At 37.9% G+C, this 20,797-nt stretch overlaps 1 protein-coding gene across 1 annotated transcript in view; it reads left to right on the top strand.

Moving 5' to 3' along the window:
• WSB1 (WD repeat and SOCS box containing 1) overlaps positions 1-15,674 on the top strand; it is a 36,676-nt gene extending 21,002 nt beyond the window's left edge. The window contains 9 exon segments of the mRNA XM_014584979.2: positions 3,814-3,942; positions 3,945-3,981; positions 5,412-5,671; positions 7,976-8,107; positions 9,479-9,579; positions 11,804-11,976; positions 12,771-12,884; positions 13,872-13,979; positions 14,537-15,674. Of these exon segments, the coding sequence (XP_014440465.1) occupies positions 3,814-3,942; positions 3,945-3,981; positions 5,412-5,671; positions 7,976-8,107; positions 9,479-9,579; positions 11,804-11,976; positions 12,771-12,884; positions 13,872-13,979; positions 14,537-14,696 (1,214 nt within the window). The 3' untranslated portion in view covers positions 14,697-15,674.
• Positions 15,675-20,797: the final 5,123 nt, after the last annotated feature.

Below are 20,797 nucleotides of genomic sequence, written 5' to 3'. Positions count from 1 at the left end.
TCTTGTCTGTTTTTTTGCTGTTGGTATTGTTTCCCTCTCTCTGCTTCTTTTTCTGCACACTCCTCGACCCTCTGATTGAACTTCCAAGTTTGGGAAGAAACCGACCATCCACCAGATGACTAGAAATCGCTGCAGGACCACAAGAAATATGGGGAAGCAGGAAAATACCTCTCCCACAAGGGAAAAGGATAGCTCCTCTTTATCCACACACAGTTCAATGGAAATCATGGAAATGTCTGATAAAGAATTCAGAACATTCATAATGGCAAAGCTAACAGAGATGGAAGAGAAGAGAGACAAGGAACTGCTGAAGAGGAAGGAGAAAGGAGTTGAAGAGTTCCAGGAGGTGAGGAAATTCATGCTAGATCTAAAAGAGGAATTTCACACTTTACAAAAGAATCAGATGGAACTGTTAGAGATGAAGGCTATAATACAAGAAGTCAAAATCTCCCTTGAAAGTATTAAAAGCAGACTAGATCATACAGAAAATAGAATCTCTAATGTAGAAGAGAAAATGGTTGGCCTAGAAAAATCCACCGCGAAGACTGAGAAAATGGCCCAAAAATTTGAGAATAATATGCGAGAAGTACTAGATACCATCAAACGTCCAAACATCCGGATAATAGGCATCCCAGAAGGTGAAGAGACTCATAAGGGCATTGATAATCTATTCCATGAAATCTTACAAGAAAATTTTCCAAACCTGGAGAGGCACTCAAAGATCCATTCCCAAGAAATACAGAGGACCCCAAATAGAATCAACCCAAGAAGATCTTCTCCAAGACACATTATAGCCAGATTGACCAAAACCACAGACAAAGACAAGATACTAAGACTGGCAAGAGAAAAAAGGCAAGTTACCTACAAAGGGTATCCCATCAGACTAACGGCAGACCTCTCATCGGAAACAATGAGAGCGAGGAGAGAATGGGAAAATGTATTCAAAGTATTAAGGGAAAAGCAATTTCAACCGAGAATTCTGTACCCAGCAAGGTTATCGTTCATTTGGGAAGAAAAGACACGAACTTTCCCAGATAAACAAAACCTGAAAGAATTTACCAGCACCAGACCGGATCTCCAAGAAGTTCTTAAGGGAGTGCTATGTCAGTAAAATTAAATGCAGACACACAGAAATAAGAGTTCAGAAACTAAGAAAATGGGCAACTTAATTGTAGGGCCAAAAGCTGGAGTTGAGTATTACATCCCAGATTTCAATCTGGAACATCGAACCTCAACAGATACAGAAGAAAGATTAAGTACATGAGACTGAACTGATGAAACAGTATTCTACGACTTGACTAAAATATTGCTGCTTTTCTTCTAAGCTTTGTTGTCTGGTTTTAAGGACTTTTGTCCTGTCTTCAGCTATCAATAGATTCATGTTCCGACTATTTGAACAGAATACTAACCTGTTTCTAGGCTTTAAGTTTCAAAGAAATATCCTTACCAGTTCAAAACTGCTTTTCTTGAAACCATCGGCTGATCTTGCTATTGAAAGTAGTTAGATTACTTATGATATTGTGTGATCAACGAAATGTTGGGGGAAAAGGAATTGAAGACAACTGTAGACAGCAGAGATAGTGTAATAAGAGAGTGGAATAGGGCAGAGGGCTAGACGTGGGGTAAAAACATATATGAAAGTAGAAATGGAATATTCTGGCTGCTAACATGCATTATTAAGCCACTATATAGTATATTCTAGATGGGAAACCACATTTAGAATGTTGTGATGATGCTCAGGGAATGAATGTAAATTAATAAAAAAAAAATTTTCAGAAGAAAAAAAAAGGCATTAGAAATACCTATTTGATGACTACAGTTAAGCTATATAGCCCTAGTTAGGTGCTACTTTACAGTATGTTCATTCTATTCACTGAGGTTTATGCCTAAAGTCAGTCTTGTGTTCATGGATATGTACATATCAGCTGTGCTTGCTATTGAAAATATTTAGATTTATTAAGATATTTAGTGAAACAATAAAATGGGGGAGGTATAGAAAGCAACAATAGATACCAGACACAGTGTGGGAGGAGGGTGGAAGATGGCAGAGGGTGAGATAGGGAATCAAGGATGGGAAAAAAGGTAAAATATACAGAAAACAAGAAATGGAAAATGATTTGTTGACAATAACACATATGTTGATGTGCTTGATTGAGCCAATATACAGTGTATTCTCAATGGAAAAATCTCATTTTGTATGCTATAATGATGTACAGTGAATGAATGTAAATAAAGAAAAAAATGTATAAAAAAAAAATATTATGCAGCCATAAAAAGGAACACAGTTGTGAGCATGCCGCAACGTAGATAGGTTCTGAACACCTTATGCTACGTGGAATAAAGCAAACTCAAAGGACAAAAAAAAAAAAAAAAAAAAAAAAAAAAAAAAAAAAAAAAAAAAAAGAAAAGGGACATCAGAAAGTTTATGGAAAAACGGGATTAAAGAAGTTTATTTTGATGGGGAAAAAAACAAACATTGAAATCTATGTGTAATAATTTCTCAGTTCTCATTCTCCACTAACTGTTTTTTAAAGAATTATTTATTTCCTTTTTTTTTGACCAGAGAGAGACAGAGAGTTCCTGGACTTGAACTGTGGTAGGCCATATGGGAATCCAGCACCTTCAACCACCATGCTACCTGTCGGCTCCTCCATTAACTTTGGAATGACCCTGTATATCTTCTCTAGCTATAGGAGTTTATGTGATTCCTACTTGAACTATAGGACATGGAATATGTTAAAGTTGTGAAGTTTAAGACAAAAACATAAAAGTACATTATATACTCAAGAGTTGACCAGACAGCTTAGCACAGAATAGATTATAGGGAAGTAAACTGAAAATAACTTAGAACAAAAAAGGAAAATAGCAATATTTGAAATCATGACAAACTCAAGACAATATTGGTGATACATGGATAAAAATGATACTTTCCCAAGAAAGGAAATTTAAACTTAAAGTTTGCCTGTGTGCATTGCAGTAGAAACTTGTTGATCATGCTTTTTGTTCCATATGAAAGTAATATTTCTATATTCTTGGGTACCATGCCAATTTTTGTCATGAATGCAAACTTTAATCTTAATTAAGCTTGTATGAAATTGTATTTTATTCTTAAAAACTAAAATAATTCCATTTTTGGGTCAGTTTGGCCCATTTGGAAGACTCTGGAGGAAGAATATTCATGTTCGAAAAGATAATTTTATAGTGCTTTTCGTCACATAATGGTGTAGTATTGTATTTTATAATGATCTATGGGTTTTGAAAGCTAAGTAATGTAATTCGGAAGACTCAAAGTAACTAGTTTTTGGCATTTTAAATGTTAAAAATTTGATGAAATCATTTGTATTGCAAAAGTTGGGACCTTATTGCTAGTCCTAGTTGATGATTACATTATTATGACTTCACCAGTTTTTTAATTGAAACCTTCTAAACTCTTGGATTGGAGATTTTAGAAAAAAACATTTTGCTGACCTTGAAGGTAGTTATTGTCCTTAAGGGATCATAGTTATTTTCTTTAGGGGTCTTCTTTACCACCCTTCCCTTAGAGGTGGGGAAAGTAGAACTCTGTATGCCTGCATAGAAAAGGGGGAACAAAAAAGCGGGCCAACAGGTCCCACGGTCAACTGTGGTTTGAGTTCCGGACCTGGTGGCTTGCTTTTTGATTCTCTCATCATATTCAGAAATAATAATAGTAAGTAAAATTAAATGATTCTTTTAAAAAGAGGGGAAAACTCAGTATATCCCAAAGTAACGGAGGCAGTCTCAAATTCATTATTGGTTATATATGATATCCTGTATTTTTATTTTTCCATTTAGTGAGATCACGTACTATAGGTGAACTTTTAGCTCCAGCAGCTCCTTTCGACAAGAAATGTGGTCGTGAAAATTGGACTGTTGCTTTTGCTCCAGATGGTTCATACTTCACATGGTCACAAGGAAATCGTACAGAAAGCTTGTTCCGTGGTCCCAGTGCCTTAAAAACTTGTAAGATTTTTTTTCTCTTTTGTGTTTTATATCTTTGGAACTTACTATTTTCTTTCAGTTGGAGTAATAAAAACATTTTTTTCTTTAATAGACAGTGTTGTAAGTGTATTTTGATCTTAGGCTGAATATATTAATTGGAAATACATTTATTGGAAAAGAATTGCCTTATATATTATAGAATATTTGCTGATATTTTTATATGTGTTTAATTTTTTTTGATGTGTATTAAAAGTCAGTAATTGTGCTTTGTTAGTGTATATTATGTTGTGCCAGAGTGGGTGACCTTGTTATATGAAGCTTTTTGGATTCATTTTGGATTTCACAACATTTTATTGGATAACAGTGGTATTTCATGTGGTTATATTTTTTATGTATTTATCCCTCTGCTTAAGGTTGAGTTTGAATGTTTATTGAAAATTGTTCAAAAATATATATACTAAATTGAATCACTCTGTACGTGCTGTGATTCACCTAAAGTGAATATTATCGTTTCAGTTTTGTTTCTGTGTAGTATTTATTTATTTTAAGAGTTATTTTATTAAATTTTATTTATTTATGTTAATTTGACCAGAGAGGGACAGAGTTGGGGGATGAGAAAGCAAGCCGCTAGGTCTAGGACTCGAACTGCAGTCGACCATGTGGGAGTCCAGCACCCTTAACCACCACTCTACCTGCTGGTCCCTATTTAATTTGACCAGAGAGGGACAGAGTGGGAGTTGGGGAGAGTGAGAAAGTATCAGCTTGACACTGTATCTTAAGTTACTGGGGTTTTTTTGTTTTTGTTTTTTTAAATGGAGGTATTTTTGTTATAGAGCAGGTGCACTCGCTAGAGAGACACAAAGCGAGAAGTCGCCCCCCCAGGAAGGATGGCCACGCCACAATCCCTACTCCTCTGTTCTCCTCCTGGGATCCTGGGCTCGCACGCTCACATGCACGCACTTGGGCCTGACATGAGTTTAAGCCACTGGTGGTCGACTACATGGGAATCCAGCAACTTACCCATTACGCCAACTGCTGGTCCCAGTTACTGGGGCCCCCCCCCCCACCCTTTCCTTGTTTATACTTTTGCTTTTAGGTGTCCCAGCTGATACAGTGGTTTTGAGGAACAATTGGGAGGCAAATAAATTAAAAATTGCTTTGACGTTGAATTTTTTCTTAGCCACTGAGAATTTTTAATGATCTGTATTTATTCATTCTTTCCCTTGTATTAGATCATTGGAAAAGTCATCACACATTGTTGCATAGAAAAATACGTCATGCCTTTTCTAATGACCCAATTGTTCAAATAGCGAATATTTTTCTCTTCTCATCTATGGACTTACTGTTACTCACTATAATGATAATCCTATTTAGATTATTTTAAAAAACATTTAAAATTATCTAGGAGTCCAGAGTAAGTAATTCAATTTCGATCTTATTTTTTCCCCTAGTCTTTTGCATGGCACCAAGAATGTTACCAATTCAAGCAGTTTAAGACAAAATAGTGACAGTGGACAGAAAAGTAATCCTCGTGAACATATTATAGACTGTGGTGATATAGTCTGGAGTCTTGCTTTTGGGTCTTCGGTTCCAGAAAAACAGAGTCGTTGTGTAAATATAGAATGGCATCGATTCAGATTTGGACAAGATCAGCTGCTCCTTGCCACAGGTCTAAACAATGGACGTATCAAAATATGGGATGTATATACAGGTATGGATTTATAATTTAATTTATTTATTTTTTTTGAAGAGGTTTTTCGCTATAGGGCGCGTGCGCTCGCCAGACAGAGAGAGACATAGAGACAGAAAGCGAGAAATCACCCCCCAGGGAAGATGGTCACGCCGCAATCCCTTCTCCTCCGTTCTCCTCTTGGGATCTTAGGCACGCACACACACGTGCCTGGCGTGAGTTTTAAGCCACCGGGTACATCAGAACACGGTGATACTAAAATTGAATAGGTTACTGAGTCAAAATTTGTGGGTCCTTTTTAAGATAAACACAGATTTTTTTCTAGGAAACAAAACTTACAATAGTATTAGGTAATACTGAGATTATGTTTGAAAATTAAAGTTATGGGATAATGTATATTTTAATTCCCAAAAGATGTGTGGGCTCACCATCAGTGGGGTGTGACCATGCCACAATCCCTTCTCTATTTCTCTATCCCATTGGGACTTTGGGCATGTCCATACTCATGCACTGTGTGTTTTTCTAAAGCTGGAACCCCAACCCTGGCCAATTGTGTGGGATCTGAACCATGATCAGGCATCTGGGATCCAGCTCCTGTAACCATGAGACTATGGGGCTGGCCCAAGGAATAATTCGATTTTATAGTTTAGTATGTGTACTGCCAAAGTGAGTACTTTGTATTTGAAAATCATACATACTCTTCAAAGATGTGGAAAATGGTAACATTAGTTAGGGACTTTTCCCTGAAATTAAACTAACTTGATCTAGGTATTTGTTTACATTTCAGAAATTCCTCTTCAGTTTTTCTAAAAAATTTAGGCTTCGCTATCTTGGCAAATTTTTTTTTTTTTTTAATTGCTACAGAGGGTGGTATATATGTGCTTGCCAAAGGGAAGCACAGGGAGAAGGAGAAAGTATTCCCCCAATGGGGTGTGGTCATACCACAGTCTCTTCTCCATTTTGTTGGCATTTGGGGCATGCATATATACCTGTACCCTGTGTGTTTTACAAGCTGCTGGGATCAAAACCCAAACTGTATAGTCAGCCATGTGGGATCTAGCTCCTTTAAGTAATATGCCACAGGGAAGGTCCCAAGAACTAATTCATTTATATGTGTGTGTGTGTGTGTGTGTGTAAATATTCAAAAGGAAGAAAAATTGCTTTTATAAAATCACTTTTATTTTCAGGCTTATTTTTAAATTAACATTTTAGTTGCATTCTTGGGAATTCATATATAAATAGTGAATATTTATTTTAAGAAAGCTTTTTACTGTAGTGTGCATGCACTTGCTGTAGACATAGAGGGAAAGTGAGAAATCACTCCCCAGGGGACAGGGGAATGGCCATGCCACAATCCCTTCTCCATTCTCCTCTTGGTATTTTGGGCATGCAGATGCATGTGTCCAGTGTGTTTCAAGCCACCAAGCTTGGGACTTGAACCTATGCCCACACCACCTGCTGGTCCCTGAGAATTTATTTTTAAAACAACATAAGCAGCACATAATTTAGTTGATGGTTAAATTTGCTATCGCTTTTCTTGTCTTGTTATATAAAATCTTTTCAATACAAGTTTAGCCTTAATGGTAATTATGGTGGGACCAGGAGATGGTGTAATGGTTACGTTGCTGGATTCCCATGTAGGCTATCGCAGTTCAAGTCCTAGTCGCTGTGGCTTAAACCTCATGCTGGGCCACGTGTGTGTGTGCATGTCCAAAATCCTGAGAGGAGAATGGAGGAGAAGAGATTACAGCATGACCAGCCCCCCAGGGGTTTGATTTTTGCTGTTTCTCTGTCTCTCCTACAAGTACATGCACCCTATAGCAAAAACAAAAACAAACAAAAAACTTTCTTAAAACTAAAAAAAAAACCTTATGATTATTTATTTTAAAAAAGTAAGCTAATAGCATATCTTTTTTTTTTTTTTTTTTTTTTTGGGGGGTGTTTCCTGAAAGACAGAGAGAGACAGAAAGCAAGAAATCACCTCCCGGGGGTATGGCCATGCCGAAATCTTTTCCTCTATTCTCCTCTTGGGATCTTGTGCATGCGCCCGGTGTGAATTTAAGCCACTGGGGTCCAGGACTTGAACTGGGTCAACTACATGGGACTCTAGCCACATAGGCATTACGCCAACTGCTGGTCCCAACACCAAGTCTTTAAAGGTAACAGTAATAATACTAATGAGTAAGTCATTTTATATGTAATAAAGTAAGGAGGTGCTTAAGAATTTCTTAAACGGTGAGCAACCCTGCTTTTCAAAGGTAGAAGCTGATTAAAAACAATACTAATATTGTCTTTTTTTTCCCCTTTCTTTTCCATCATATTTAGGAAAACTCCTCCTTAACTTGGTAGATCATACTGAAGTGGTCAGAGATTTAACTTTTGCTCCAGATGGTAGCTTGATACTGGTATCAGCTTCAAGAGACAAAACTCTCAGAGTATGGGACCTGAAAGATGATGGTATGTTTTTCTTCCAGGCTATGAGAAAGGATTAGTTTCTTTACATTACCATTGAAATACTGGGATTGTCTGGGGCATTTGATTTTAAGAATGGCATATAATCAAAGTTCTCTTTTCTCTGCTGACTCTCGTTCCCTGAGATCAAACAAAACATAAATGTGACCCTGAATAAGAGCCAGCAGTTACTCTAAGTAAACAATTTGATGTTATTCAGAAACTAACCACATAGACCTGTATCAACTATTGAAGTACAAAATCTGGACCAGTTTTAGGGTTTTACATGAACTGGTCTGTTTTAGTGTATTTCGTTTATGTTAGGGAGAGTTACTAACTTCCTGGATTTGCTTAGTAAAAATGTAAGTAGAAAGACCCTCTCATAATAGGCATGTTAGTGTAAAGTATCAGCTTATTGTGAAACTGTGTTATTTGTCGTGCTTTACAAAGTTTAAAGAGGCATCTTACCTTGTTTGAGGGTGTTGGAGATGAACATCTCATTTCCCTTTTTAACCCTCATTAAAGAGATGATCAGTTAATAATAGCTTTAAGCTAGAGGCTGGTAGGCTTGCCTCAGTATAATGGAACCTATGTTGAATGAAGTAGAAAACAAAAAACTCTGTGTTGGAGACTCCAGCTGTAGGTAGTAACCACTGCTTCTATAAAAAGTTTGCTAACAATCATGGGATATCCTGTGCATTTATCAGGTTCTCTTTTTGCTCAGCTTTTAAGAGGTAAAGAGATCCCAACAAAATACTGGGATCAGGATGGCTTGATAATTAAATTTTATTTTCCGCTCCATATCAAATGGAGCTTGCTTATCTCAACTTACTTTTCTTTCCTTTAAATGGATATTTTTTTAAGACTGTAGGCTCAGTAAAATATAAGCTGCAAGAGAGGAGGGACTTTTATTCACAGCTGTATCTTCAGTGCCTGTTGTATAGTAGACAGTAAGTAAGGATTCGTAAAACTAAGAGTTAACTATACTTAAGCATAGTTTTTGTGTATATTACACAAGGACTTTGGAGTATAATATAGGTTATCAAAAAGTAGAGGCATTTGAAGACATTCAAGTCTCTTAATCTTGCTGTGTTCTAGTTCCTTCATTTGTAGAATAAGGGGATTGGCCTAAAATAATTCTATCTTCCATAAAGAGCTGCAGATTTTTTCTTAAAGGATCAACTATTAAGTGTTTTAGGCTTGTAGACTATGCTCACTGACACAGTAGTACACTATGAACAAACTGGTGTGACCATGTTTTATTTACAAAGATTAGCTGCTAATGTATATTGCCAATCCCTGTTAAAAATTGCTGTCCTGTACTTGACTGCCATTTTGACGTCCCTAGGATTAACACAGACATTTCTTTTTGTTCAGGAAACATGATGAAAGTGTTGAGGGGGCATCAGAACTGGGTATACAGCTGTGCATTCTCTCCTGACTCTTCTATGCTGTGTTCAGTTGGAGCCAGTAAAGCAGTATGTGTCAAAGTTCTTGTACATTCATTGTGATTTGGATTATAATAATGGATGTGTAATCATTTAAAATCTACACCTATTAAGTCTGTGCTCGGTGTCGTGAATATCTTAAATGCTTTATTTCATGATGGGGGAGAAATTGCATGAAGGAAATTAAATGTAGTTAATTGTGAAGCGAGAAGTTGGATTACTTTTAGAGATAAATATTCATAAAATGAGGGGTATGTCAAACTAATTTTTTTGTAAGAGCTAGGAAAATTTATGTGCTATAGAAGAGATCTAGTCCATATATTAAGACATTCCCTTGCTAATTATTTTGTTCTCTGTTGTTTTATTCTTTTTGTCCAGTTTGCTGTTTAAAGTTTTGAGTCCCAGCTGGTCCTGGACATTAACTGAAAAAAAGTAACTTAAAAGCCTAATAATAAAAATACCTCTCAGGTTGTCCTAAAGTAAATTATAGATGACATTTGCTATTGTCTGTCTTATATAGCGTACCTAGCGGTAGCTTAAATAAAGTGACGCTAAAGAGGGTTATGCTTATTGAAGAACTCTTAGCTATTTAGTAGCTCTGAAGTAGTTTAGTTAAAGGGATCTTAATAGCTTCAGGTATTTATGTTTAAAGTCTAAATGCATGTGATGATTACAGTACACTTTGAATTAATGGGGAGGGAGGGTGGGAAGTGTTAAAATGCATTTTATTTAGCCAAAGCTGTATGTTAAATGATAGTTGCAAATGTTGGAAGTTTAGAATAAGATACTCAGTTTAGTATTTTAAATTATAAGAAGAACAAAGCTAGATGTTGACATTTCTATTTTAGGCTGTGTGTTTTCCATATGCTTCTTGCTTTCCCTGTCACAGGTGGTGGCAGCAATATTGGTGTGATTGAGGTTATGCTGGCACCACTCGCACACAGGCGCACAATGGTGTTAGCTGGGCAGAAAGAGTGGCATCTCTGGCTACCGGGCTGGGGGCGACCTTTACCATAGGATGAAGTAACCTTGCATTCGGCTGCAAGGTGTACTGTACGTACACAGGTGCTGGTCGATGTCCACTTTCTGCTTTTCTTTCTTTCTTTTTTTCTTTTTTAAAATAATTTCCCCCACAATGAAATCCAGTGACTCCTGAGTAAATTGATCTTCCTGTTTAATGGAATTGGGAGTCTGACAAGTGAAACCAATTTAACATAAAGCGATTGACTTTAGAATGGTTTCTCTGCAATTTTTTGGAATTATTTAAGATCTTAGAAATACTTTAAATCTTTGATCTGATTTAAGATTTGTGCTCACTTTCCTTTATAAGTAATATATTGTGTCTGTGCAGAAAAAGTACCAAAAAGTTTTGCTTTACTCCAAAAGGAGGAGAAATTGCTTTATTTAGGATTGTAATAAACCTCCAAGCTTACATTTACTGTAACAGTTTGTAGTGAATATTAGTATCTTATTTAGAGCTATTCTGCACAGTCTTAACTATTGATTTTAGAATCTAAAACTGTTTGTGAATTTGTTCTTAAGTAATTGTAACTGTTTTATACTTGATGACTAGTGATTGTGGTTAGTTTGCAAAAAATAAGATTGGTAAATCTTGAGCCACAGAATGTTTTAACTATTATTTTCATAAAATAGCATTTTCATTTTGTAATATGGTTTAACATCCTTGTTGTTTGCCAAAGAAATTTCATTTGGCTGTGAAAATTCTCTTTGCTTGCAGTATCTGTTTCTCTTCCTAGGCTCACGGTGGTGACCCAAGCCTATTGTAAACAAGTGATTTTCTCAAAGGGAGATGCCAATGGAGTAACAATTTGTTAACCTTACGTTTTCTGTCTGTATATTTTTTAAAAATCTGGTAGTTTCTGGAAAAAAAAGAAGGGGGTTTGTAGTACTTAACCCTATTTATTTCTGTATATTTTAGTTAATTAGTTTTTGGAATAAATGGATTCCAGTATAATTTTGTGGTTAAATTACATTGCCTTTATTTTATTTTTAGGCTTATTTTTAAATTAACCTTTAACAGAAACATTTGAAATAGAATTTGCATGTCTGCTTTAATTAACTTAAAAACTGATTTTAATCTGACTATGACACTGAGCATATTCTTTAAATTACTTATAATTTATAATGTTTAATTTAATATATCCTTAATTAAATTTAGAAGTTTTAGTTTAAGATGTCCGTTTTGTCCTTTGTGTATCTGAATGAACCTATAACATTTGTCTTTTTATTGCAGGTTTTCCTTTGGAATATGGATAAATATACCATGATACGGAAACTAGAAGGACATCACAATGATGTTGTAGCTTGTGACTTTTCTCCTGATGGAGCATTACTGGCTACGGCATCTTATGATACTCGAGTATATGTCTGGGATCCACATAATGGAGAAATTCTGATGGAATTTGGGTGAGTAAACCACGAATCATTTTAGTCTTTAATTCATCTCTGGCTATTATAATACCTTTTAAGAAGTTATGTGAATAATTAGAATTGCTAGCATATGAAACCTAAAATTAGTCTATCATAATTTAAAATTTGGTAAACTTTAACTATAAATTCTAAAAATAAATTTGGCTCTCTTGATATAGGTCTTTCTATTTAACAGTACTCAGTTCTCTGTAGAGGTGGTTATTTTGTTTTTCATGTTGGGGGGAAAATAGGTGAAACCAAAGTTTGACTTAATCTTAGTGTTTTGAATCACATTTTGAAAAAAAGAGATTAGTAATTCTTTTTTGTTGTTGTTCATTTATTAATTGATTAGAGAGGTTTTTGCTATACGGTGAGTGTGCTCACCAGAAAGAGAGAGACAGACAGAGACAGAAACTGAGAAATCACACCACCAACCCCACAGAGGGGATGGCCACTCCACCATCCCTTCTCCTCCATTCTCCTCTCAGGTTCTTGGGCACACACACACACACACGCCCAGCATGAGTTTAAGCCATCCAGTCCAGGACTCAACCGTGGTCGACTACATGGGAATTCAGCAACATAGCCATTACACCAACTGCTGGTCCTGATTAGTAATTCTTTTAAGGCCCTTGTCATTTAATTTGGATGTCATGATTCAACTCAGTCTTCACAGTTGTGCTCATTAATGCTATTTTGACCTTTATTCAAAGATAAATGTACTTTGTACTAGATAGTTTTGTTTCTTGAAGTGACTCTGATGTCCACTGAAAACATGTCTTTGGCCTCAGGCACCTGTTTCCCCCACCTACTCCAATATTTGCTGGAGGAGCAAATGACCGATGGGTACGATATGTATCTTTTAGTCATGATGGACTGCATATTGCAAGCATTGCTGATGATAAGTAAGTGTGTGCATTAATAGCTTGAATGACTTGTTATTACCTTTTAAAGATTTCCTTTCTTCTTTCTACGTAATATAAATCCTACTTAGCCTTAAAATCTTCTTGTATTTCGGGTTTTAATGTCTTCTCTAGACAAGACCTTGAGAAATGCTGATGTGTGTCTAAGGATATTGACCTGAACAGTTTTCTAAAGATAATGAATGCCCTTCTCTATGTTCCTTGTTTAACTAGTTTAGGCAAACTGGGTAGATTTTTAAATCAGCTTTTAGCACAGCTCACACAGATTTTTTCCCCCTAAAGTAATATTTTATAGAGGTTGAAACAGGAAATTTCTATGAAATAAAGGATAGGAGCAGTAATTTGTATCGACTATTATTGAGACTAGAAGATACAATGTCACATGAATGGGTTGTGCTGCTTATTGGTAAGGAGCAGAAAGTAGCTGTGTAGCCATTTTATTTTCTCTGGCTTTTTATCATAAACATTTCTCACTGAGCAGTTTGGTCACATCAATTAATAAAGCACTTCATTTCATTCTTTCCAGAATGTTAGCAAACACGAGTCCTTTTTTTTCAGTCTGCTAATAGCTACTGTTTTTACTGTTTGTTCAGATCTGAATATTAGTTCTCTTCTGTATCCTAGACACTCTACCTACATGAAATGACTTCTTGGAAAAAAAGTGAAATAAAGATACTGATTGTATTTTAAGTGTAATAAATTAAGGGGAAATCTTCAATTTACGAACAGTTTAAGTTTGAACATTGGAAAAGGAAGGCATTATTAGTTTCTTAAATGCAAATTGATCCAAATTACCAGCTGGTGTAGACCATAAAATATTTCGTCAAGCAAGTTACAGTAATTACCCTTTGTAGTGATTTGTGTGTGTTTGTCTCTTAGAACACTGTGGCATTTCTTCCTGAATGTTAAAGGTTGTTTTTACCTTCCGTTTCCTGCTAGATACTTACTGGTAATTTATTTCCTTTCCAGAATGGTGAGGTTCTGGAGAATTGATGAGGATTATCCAGTGCAAGTCGCACCTTTGAGCAATGGTCTTTGCTGTGCCTTTTCTACTGATGGCAGTGTTTTAGCTGCTGGGTAAAATAATATTTTCTCTGTTCTTTAAGGGGCAGTTTTAGGTGACTTTTAGACAGAGCCATTAGTGATTTGTTGTCAGTGATTCTCTTTTTTTCCTTCTTTTTTTGGAGAGGTTTTTGCTATAGGGCGCTTGCGCTCGCCAGGAAGACAGAGAGAGACAGAGAGAAAGTGAGAAATCACCCCCCAGGGGGGACAGTCACACCACAGTCCCTTCTCTTCCATTCTCCTCTTGGGATCTTGGACACACACACACACACGCGCGCGCCTGGTGTGAGTTTAAGCCGCCAGGTCTGGTCCGCGGTTCCGCGGTTGACTACATGGGAGTCCAGTGACATAGCCATTACGCCAACTGCTGGTCCCCAGTGATTCTCTTACAAGCACTCTTTATAATACTGTTATCTCATCATAGAGTGCACTGTTTGTTAGCTCTCATAAATTAGGTTTTAATATGAAGTTTGTGACTCATACATGGCTGTGGGTGATAGGTGTTTGAGCTGTAGAGACATTCATGCATTGACTGGGCTGACCAAACTTGTGCTTCTTTTGTTTCTGTTTAGGACACATGATGGAAGTGTGTATTTTTGGGCCACTCCAAGGCAGGTACCTAGCCTTCAACATTTATGTCGCATGTCAATTCGAAGAGTGATGCCCACTCAAGAAGTCCAGGAGCTGCCGGTTCCTTCCAAAGTTTTGGAGTTTCTGTCCTATCGTATTTAGAAGAATCTGCCTTCCCTGGTTACAGTAGGGAATGACAAAATACACTTTACATAAACCTCAAGCTTTACTGTCTTCAAGTATCTGTTTTTAAAGGTTTAGAAGACTTATTTAATTTGATACATTCTTGTATTACATTTTGATCAGTTGAGCTTTTAAATATTATTTATAGACTGTAGGAGAAATATTGTTGAACATATCAAATGTAATTTTTTTTAAAGATCTAACTGTGAAAACATATATATACATGTATATATTTAGATACTAGCTGCTATATGTTGAATGGACCCTTTTGCTTTTCTGATTTTTTAATTTTGGCCTGTATATACTGCTTTAGTAGAGCCACATTATGTATCTTTGCTGTAAAGTGTAAGGAATTTTATAATTCTGGGACATTGAGTTTGATGGTAATTATTGACTTGGGAAAGCTGAATTGCCTCATCAAAATGTATTTGGTTCAGGGGCTGGGGTGTTGAACTGACATGTCAGTGAAACACAATTTTGTATGGGAATTTTGTTTTCCTTAGGGATCTTATCTTAGAGGTAGAGTTTAAATATGACATTTAAAAAAACAACACAAACAGAGCCAGAATATAACTAGAAAAACTGTCATGGTTTCCACCCACCATGTGTGCCCCTCCAACTGAAGTGTTGTGGTAGGCTTTCATTTTGGGAAGCAGCTGGCCACTTCACCCCTCTGGTATAAAGTATTACATATTTTAGTCATTTTGAGAAATCCAACTACTAATATTTTGTTTCTACAAGGGACAATTCTTTCAAGACCATGGATTGAAAAAATTTACTGTATATTTCTGCAGGGGATGATATTGGTGACTTGCCAAAGAGAAGCAATACAGTATATCTGCTTTTGCCTTCTGTTATTTATCTTACCTGCAGATATTAAGAATGTATGCATTATGTGAAATGTTTGATTATATATTTTTGTTGACTTTTTAAATTAAAGACTTGTTAAAAAAAGTATATTGCAAATGTTTCTTAACTATTGTTACAAGCTATAGTGCTTTTTATCTACATTGTAAGAGAGATAGAACATTCAGGCAAATTAAGCAAAAAGGGTAATGAATGACACAAGACGAGGACATTACTTTAAAATTAATTCAGTGCTTTATGGATACAACTTTTACATTTTTCTTCCCCTGGGAGGACTGTTGAACTAATGCTTACATTAAAAGCATAAAAAAGATCTAGAACAAAGGAATATATATATATATACACATACATACATATGGATCCCACATGGCTGGCTGTGTGGTTCGAATTGAGTTCCAGACCAGTTGGCCTAAAAACATGCCAGATGCATGTGCGTGTATGGGTACCCAAAGTCCCCAGAAGAGAATGGAGGAGAAAGGATTGTGGCCATAACCCGTGGAGGTGATTTCTCACTTTGTCTCTGTCTCTGGCGAACATACACACCTTATAGCAAATTTAAGAGAAAGAAATCTGTCCTGGATCCTTCGAGAAGTCAAAACAAGCAACTTATTAGCCATGTGTAATCTGGACTGTCAAAAAAAAATATATTTGGAAGTTTTTAATAGTTGGTTAAAGGATTTAAAAATGTACATGGATGTGGTTTATGAACTTTTTTTTTTTTGGAGCGGTTTTTGCTACAGGGTGCGTGCGCTCGCCAGACAGAGACAGAGAGACAGAAAGCAAGAAATCACCCCCCAGGGGGGATGGCCACACCGCAATCCCTTCTCCATTCTCTCGGGATCTTGGGCATGCACACACATACGCTCAGCGTGAGTTTTTAAGCCACCGGGTCCGGGACTCAAACCACGGTTGGCTACATGGGAGTCCAGCGACATAGCCGCTACGCCAACTGCTGGTCCCTGGGTTATAAAATATCTGCTTCATAATTTTAAATTAATAAGCTACCATCATTCCACACTAACATACCTAATCAGGTAAAAATAACATTTTTGGAAGATACATTTTGTTTGAAATGTTCACAATTATTTGCTTCCTCGTTATGAAAATCATAATGCCAATGTCAAAAGAAGATGGCTGCAGTCAAGTAAAAATATTTGAATTTTCCATTTTTCTGGCAAAGAAGGTAGTAACAGGATGATATTTCAGAGTGACTGCTCAAAGAGAGGTAGAAAAATGTGGTTGAGATAGGGGCTCAGATCCGGTTTTAGCTAGATGGCTTTAAAATGATACTGCTGCTTTTTCTGTTTACCACGGGCATGTCATTTGGAGTGGAGAGCGGGCAAGAGAGCCTTTCTGTTCAGGTCTGGTTTCCTGTTTCAGTACCTCTTACGGGTTCATGCAAATAGGGAAATGTCTCACTCAGAAGCCAACCTATCCGAACACTGTAGGGCTTGTAACTTGATCTTAGGGTTATACATCTTAAATTTATGATCCTTGAAGTCCCTGCCTGCTTGTGAATGAGGTCAAGTTGGATTCGGCTGGTTTGTACTGCCCTGCAGGTACAAGACCTTAAAAGGGCGGACCTCTGGGTAGCATGCTATGGGTTGAGGCAGTGGTAGAGGACCTGGCTGTCAGCCAGCTGAGAAGGCATCAATAGAAAGCAGAAGTTGGATGTTGTCTCACAGGCCGAGATCTATTGAGACTGGAGAGTCCAACCTCCAAGTTAATCAGAATAAAGGTTTAGAGTTGACAAAATGTTTAATTCTGGTCTGAGGCAGTTACATTTTAACAACTTGAACACATAGGTTATAAAACATTAATAATCTAGTAGAGATGTATAAAGGCTGATTATTGTGTATGATAAAACCGTAGATCAAACATTAGTTGGAAAACACTTGAGTTTTTTGTTTTTAAATCCTTGTCTCAGAAGAGCAGTTGTCACTGAAATGTGACTTGGAGAAAGGGTCACTGTGACCTTGGTTTAGGTTTATAAGACCTTTGGGAGGAGGGAAGATGAGTAGGCATGCTCAGCCCGCCCTTTGCTGTCTGTGAAGCATTAGCTGGAAGGTAAACATCTGGTCTGAGCCAAGTGTAAAGTGTACAGTTTTGTTTTTGTTTTTATTCATGATAGAGAAACTATCCTCAGGGTCTGGGCATGCCATTCTTTCCTCTAGACCTCCAGCCCATCAAACTTGGGCACTAGTGTCAGACTACCAGCCTGGAGATTCCAACTGAGGGCATCTCTTGAGAAATGCATTACTGAGACCAGCAGATGACATAATGGTTATGTCACTTGACTTCCATTAGTCCACTATGGTTCAAGTCCTGGTCCCAGCGCCTTAAAACCTTAGGCCAGGCATGCGTGTGGGTGCCCAAAATCCTGAGAGGAGAATGGAGAAGGAATTGTGGTGTGGCCGCGCTGTCCCCACCCCCACCCCCAGTGGTGGTTTCTTGCCTTGTGTCTGTCTCTCTCGGTCCGTCTCCAGTAAGCACACACACTCTATAGCAAAATTCTCTTAAAAGAAAGAAAAGGTTACTGCTGTGCCACCAAGCTGGCCCAGTGTGGCCTTATTTATTTATTTATTTATTTAGGTTTTGCTATAGGGTAGGTGTGCTTCACTGGAAACTGGAGAGAGAAAGAGGAGAGAGAGAGAGATCATCCTTGAGCCAGAATGGCCACACCACAGTCCTCTACAATTACCCTTAGCATTTGGGGCATGCATGCACATGTGCCAGGCAGATTCGGGTCCCGGACCCGGTGGCTACAAATCTCACGCTGGTCTCGTGTGTGTGTTTTTCTAAGATCCCCAGAGGAGAATGGAGGAGAAAGGATTGTGGCCATAACCCGTGGAGGTGATTTCTCACTTTGTCTCTGTCTCTGGCGAACATACACACCTTATAGCAAATTTAAGAGAAAGAAATCTGTCCTGGATCCTTCGAGAAGTCAAAACAAGCAACTTATTAGCCATGTGTAATCTGGACTGTCAAAAAAAAATATATTTGGAAGTTTTTAATAGTTGGTTAAAGGATTTAAAAATGTACATGGATGTGGTTTATGAACTTTTTTTTTTTTGGAGCGGTTTTTGCTACAGGGTGCGTGCGCTCGCCAGACAGAGACAGAGAGACAGAAAGCAAGAAATCACCCCCCAGGGGGGATGGCCACACCGCAATCCCTTCTCCATTCTCTCGGGATCTTGGGCATGCACACACATACGCTCAGCGTGAGTTTTTAAGCCACCGGGTCCGGGACTCAAACCACGGTTGGCTACATGGGAGTCCAGCGACATAGCCGCTACGCCAACTGCTGGTCCCTGGGTTATAAAATATCTGCTTCATAATTTTAAATTAATAAGCTACCATCATTCCACACTAACATACCTAATCAGGTAAAAATAACATTTTTGGAAGATACATTTTGTTTGAAATGTTCACAATTATTTGCTTCCTCGTTATGAAAATCATAATGCCAATGTCAAAAGAAGATGGCTGCAGTCAAGTAAAAATATTTGAATTTTCCATTTTTCTGGCAAAGAAGGTAGTAACAGGATGATATTTCAGAGTGACTGCTCAAAGAGAGGTAGAAAAATGTGGTTGAGATAGGGGCTCAGATCCGGTTTTAGCTAGATGGCTTTAAAATGATACTGCTGCTTTTTCTGTTTACCACGGGCATGTCATTTGGAGTGGAGAGCGGGCAAGAGAGCCTTTCTGTTCAGGTCTGGTTTCCTGTTTCAGTACCTCTTACGGGTTCATGCAAATAGGGAAATGTCTCACTCAGAAGCCAACCTATCCGAACACTGTAGGGCTTGTAACTTGATCTTAGGGTTATACATCTTAAATTTATGATCCTTGAAGTCCCTGCCTGCTTGTGAATGAGGTCAAGTTGGATTCGGCTGGTTTGTACTGCCCTGCAGGTACAAGACCTTAAAAGGGCGGACCTCTGGGTAGCATGCTATGGGTTGAGGCAGTGGTAGAGGACCTGGCTGTCAGCCAGCTGAGAAGGCATCAATAGAAAGCAGAAGTTGGATGTTGTCTCACAGGCCGAGATCTATTGAGACTGGAGAGTCCAACCTCCAAGTTAATCAGAATAAAGGTTTAGAGTTGACAAAATGTTTAATTCTGGTCTGAGGCAGTTACATTTTAACAACTTGAACACATAGGTTATAAAACATTAATAATCTAGTAGAGATGTATAAAGGCTGATTATTGTGTATGATAAAACCGTAGATCAAACATTAGTTGGAAAACACTTGAGTTTTTTGTTTTTAAATCCTTGTCTCAGAAGAGCAGTTGTCACTGAAATGTGACTTGGAGAAAGGGTCACTGTGACCTTGGTTTAGGTTTATAAGACCTTTGGGAGGAGGGAAGATGAGTAGGCATGCTCAGCCCGCCCTTTGCTGTCTGTGAAGCATTAGCTGGAAGGTAAACATCTGGTCTGAGCCAAGTGTAAAGTGTACAGTTTTGTTTTTGTTTTTATTCATGATAGAGAAACTATCCTCAGGGTCTGGGCATGCCATTCTTTCCTCTAGACCTCCAGCCCATCAAACTTGGGCACTAGTGTCAGACTACCAGCCTGGAGATTCCAACTGAGGGCATCTCTTGAGAAATGCATTACTGAGACCAGCAGATGACATAATGGTTATGTCACTTGACTTCCATTAGTCCACTATGGTTCAAGTCCTGGTCCCAGCGCCTTAAAACCTTAGGCCAGGCATGCGTGTGGGTGCCCAAAATCCTGAGAGGAGAATGGAGAAGGAATTGTGGTGTGGCCGCGCTGTCCCCACCCCCACCCCCAGTGGTGGTTTCTTGCCTTGTGTCTGTCTCTCTCGGTCCGTCTCCAGTAAGCACACACACTCTATAGCAAAATTCTCTTAAAAGAAAGAAAAGGTTACTGCTGTGCCACCAAGCTGGCCCAGTGTGGCCTTATTTATTTATTTATTTATTTAGGTTTTGCTATAGGGTAGGTGTGCTTCACTGGAAACTGGAGAGAGAAAGAGGAGAGAGAGAGAGATCATCCTTGAGCCAGAATGGCCACACCACAGTCCTCTACAATTACCCTTAGCATTTGGGGCATGCATGCACATGTGCCAGGCAGATTCTAGGACTGGCACCAGTCTAGGACAAACTGCCAAGTCAGCCATGTGGGATCTGGCCACCTTAACCACCATTCCACTAAGCTGGCCCCCAAAGTGGCCTCTTTCTATTTCTGGTTGGTT

This window comes from Tupaia chinensis, unplaced genomic scaffold, assembly GCF_000334495.1.
Source record: "Tupaia chinensis unplaced genomic scaffold, TupChi_1.0 Scaffold148350_1, whole genome shotgun sequence".
Classification (NCBI taxonomy): Eukaryota; Metazoa; Chordata; class Mammalia; order Scandentia; family Tupaiidae; genus Tupaia; species Tupaia belangeri.
Note: the sequence above shows the minus strand (reverse complement) of the source record. Positions and strands in the feature narration are given on the sequence as shown.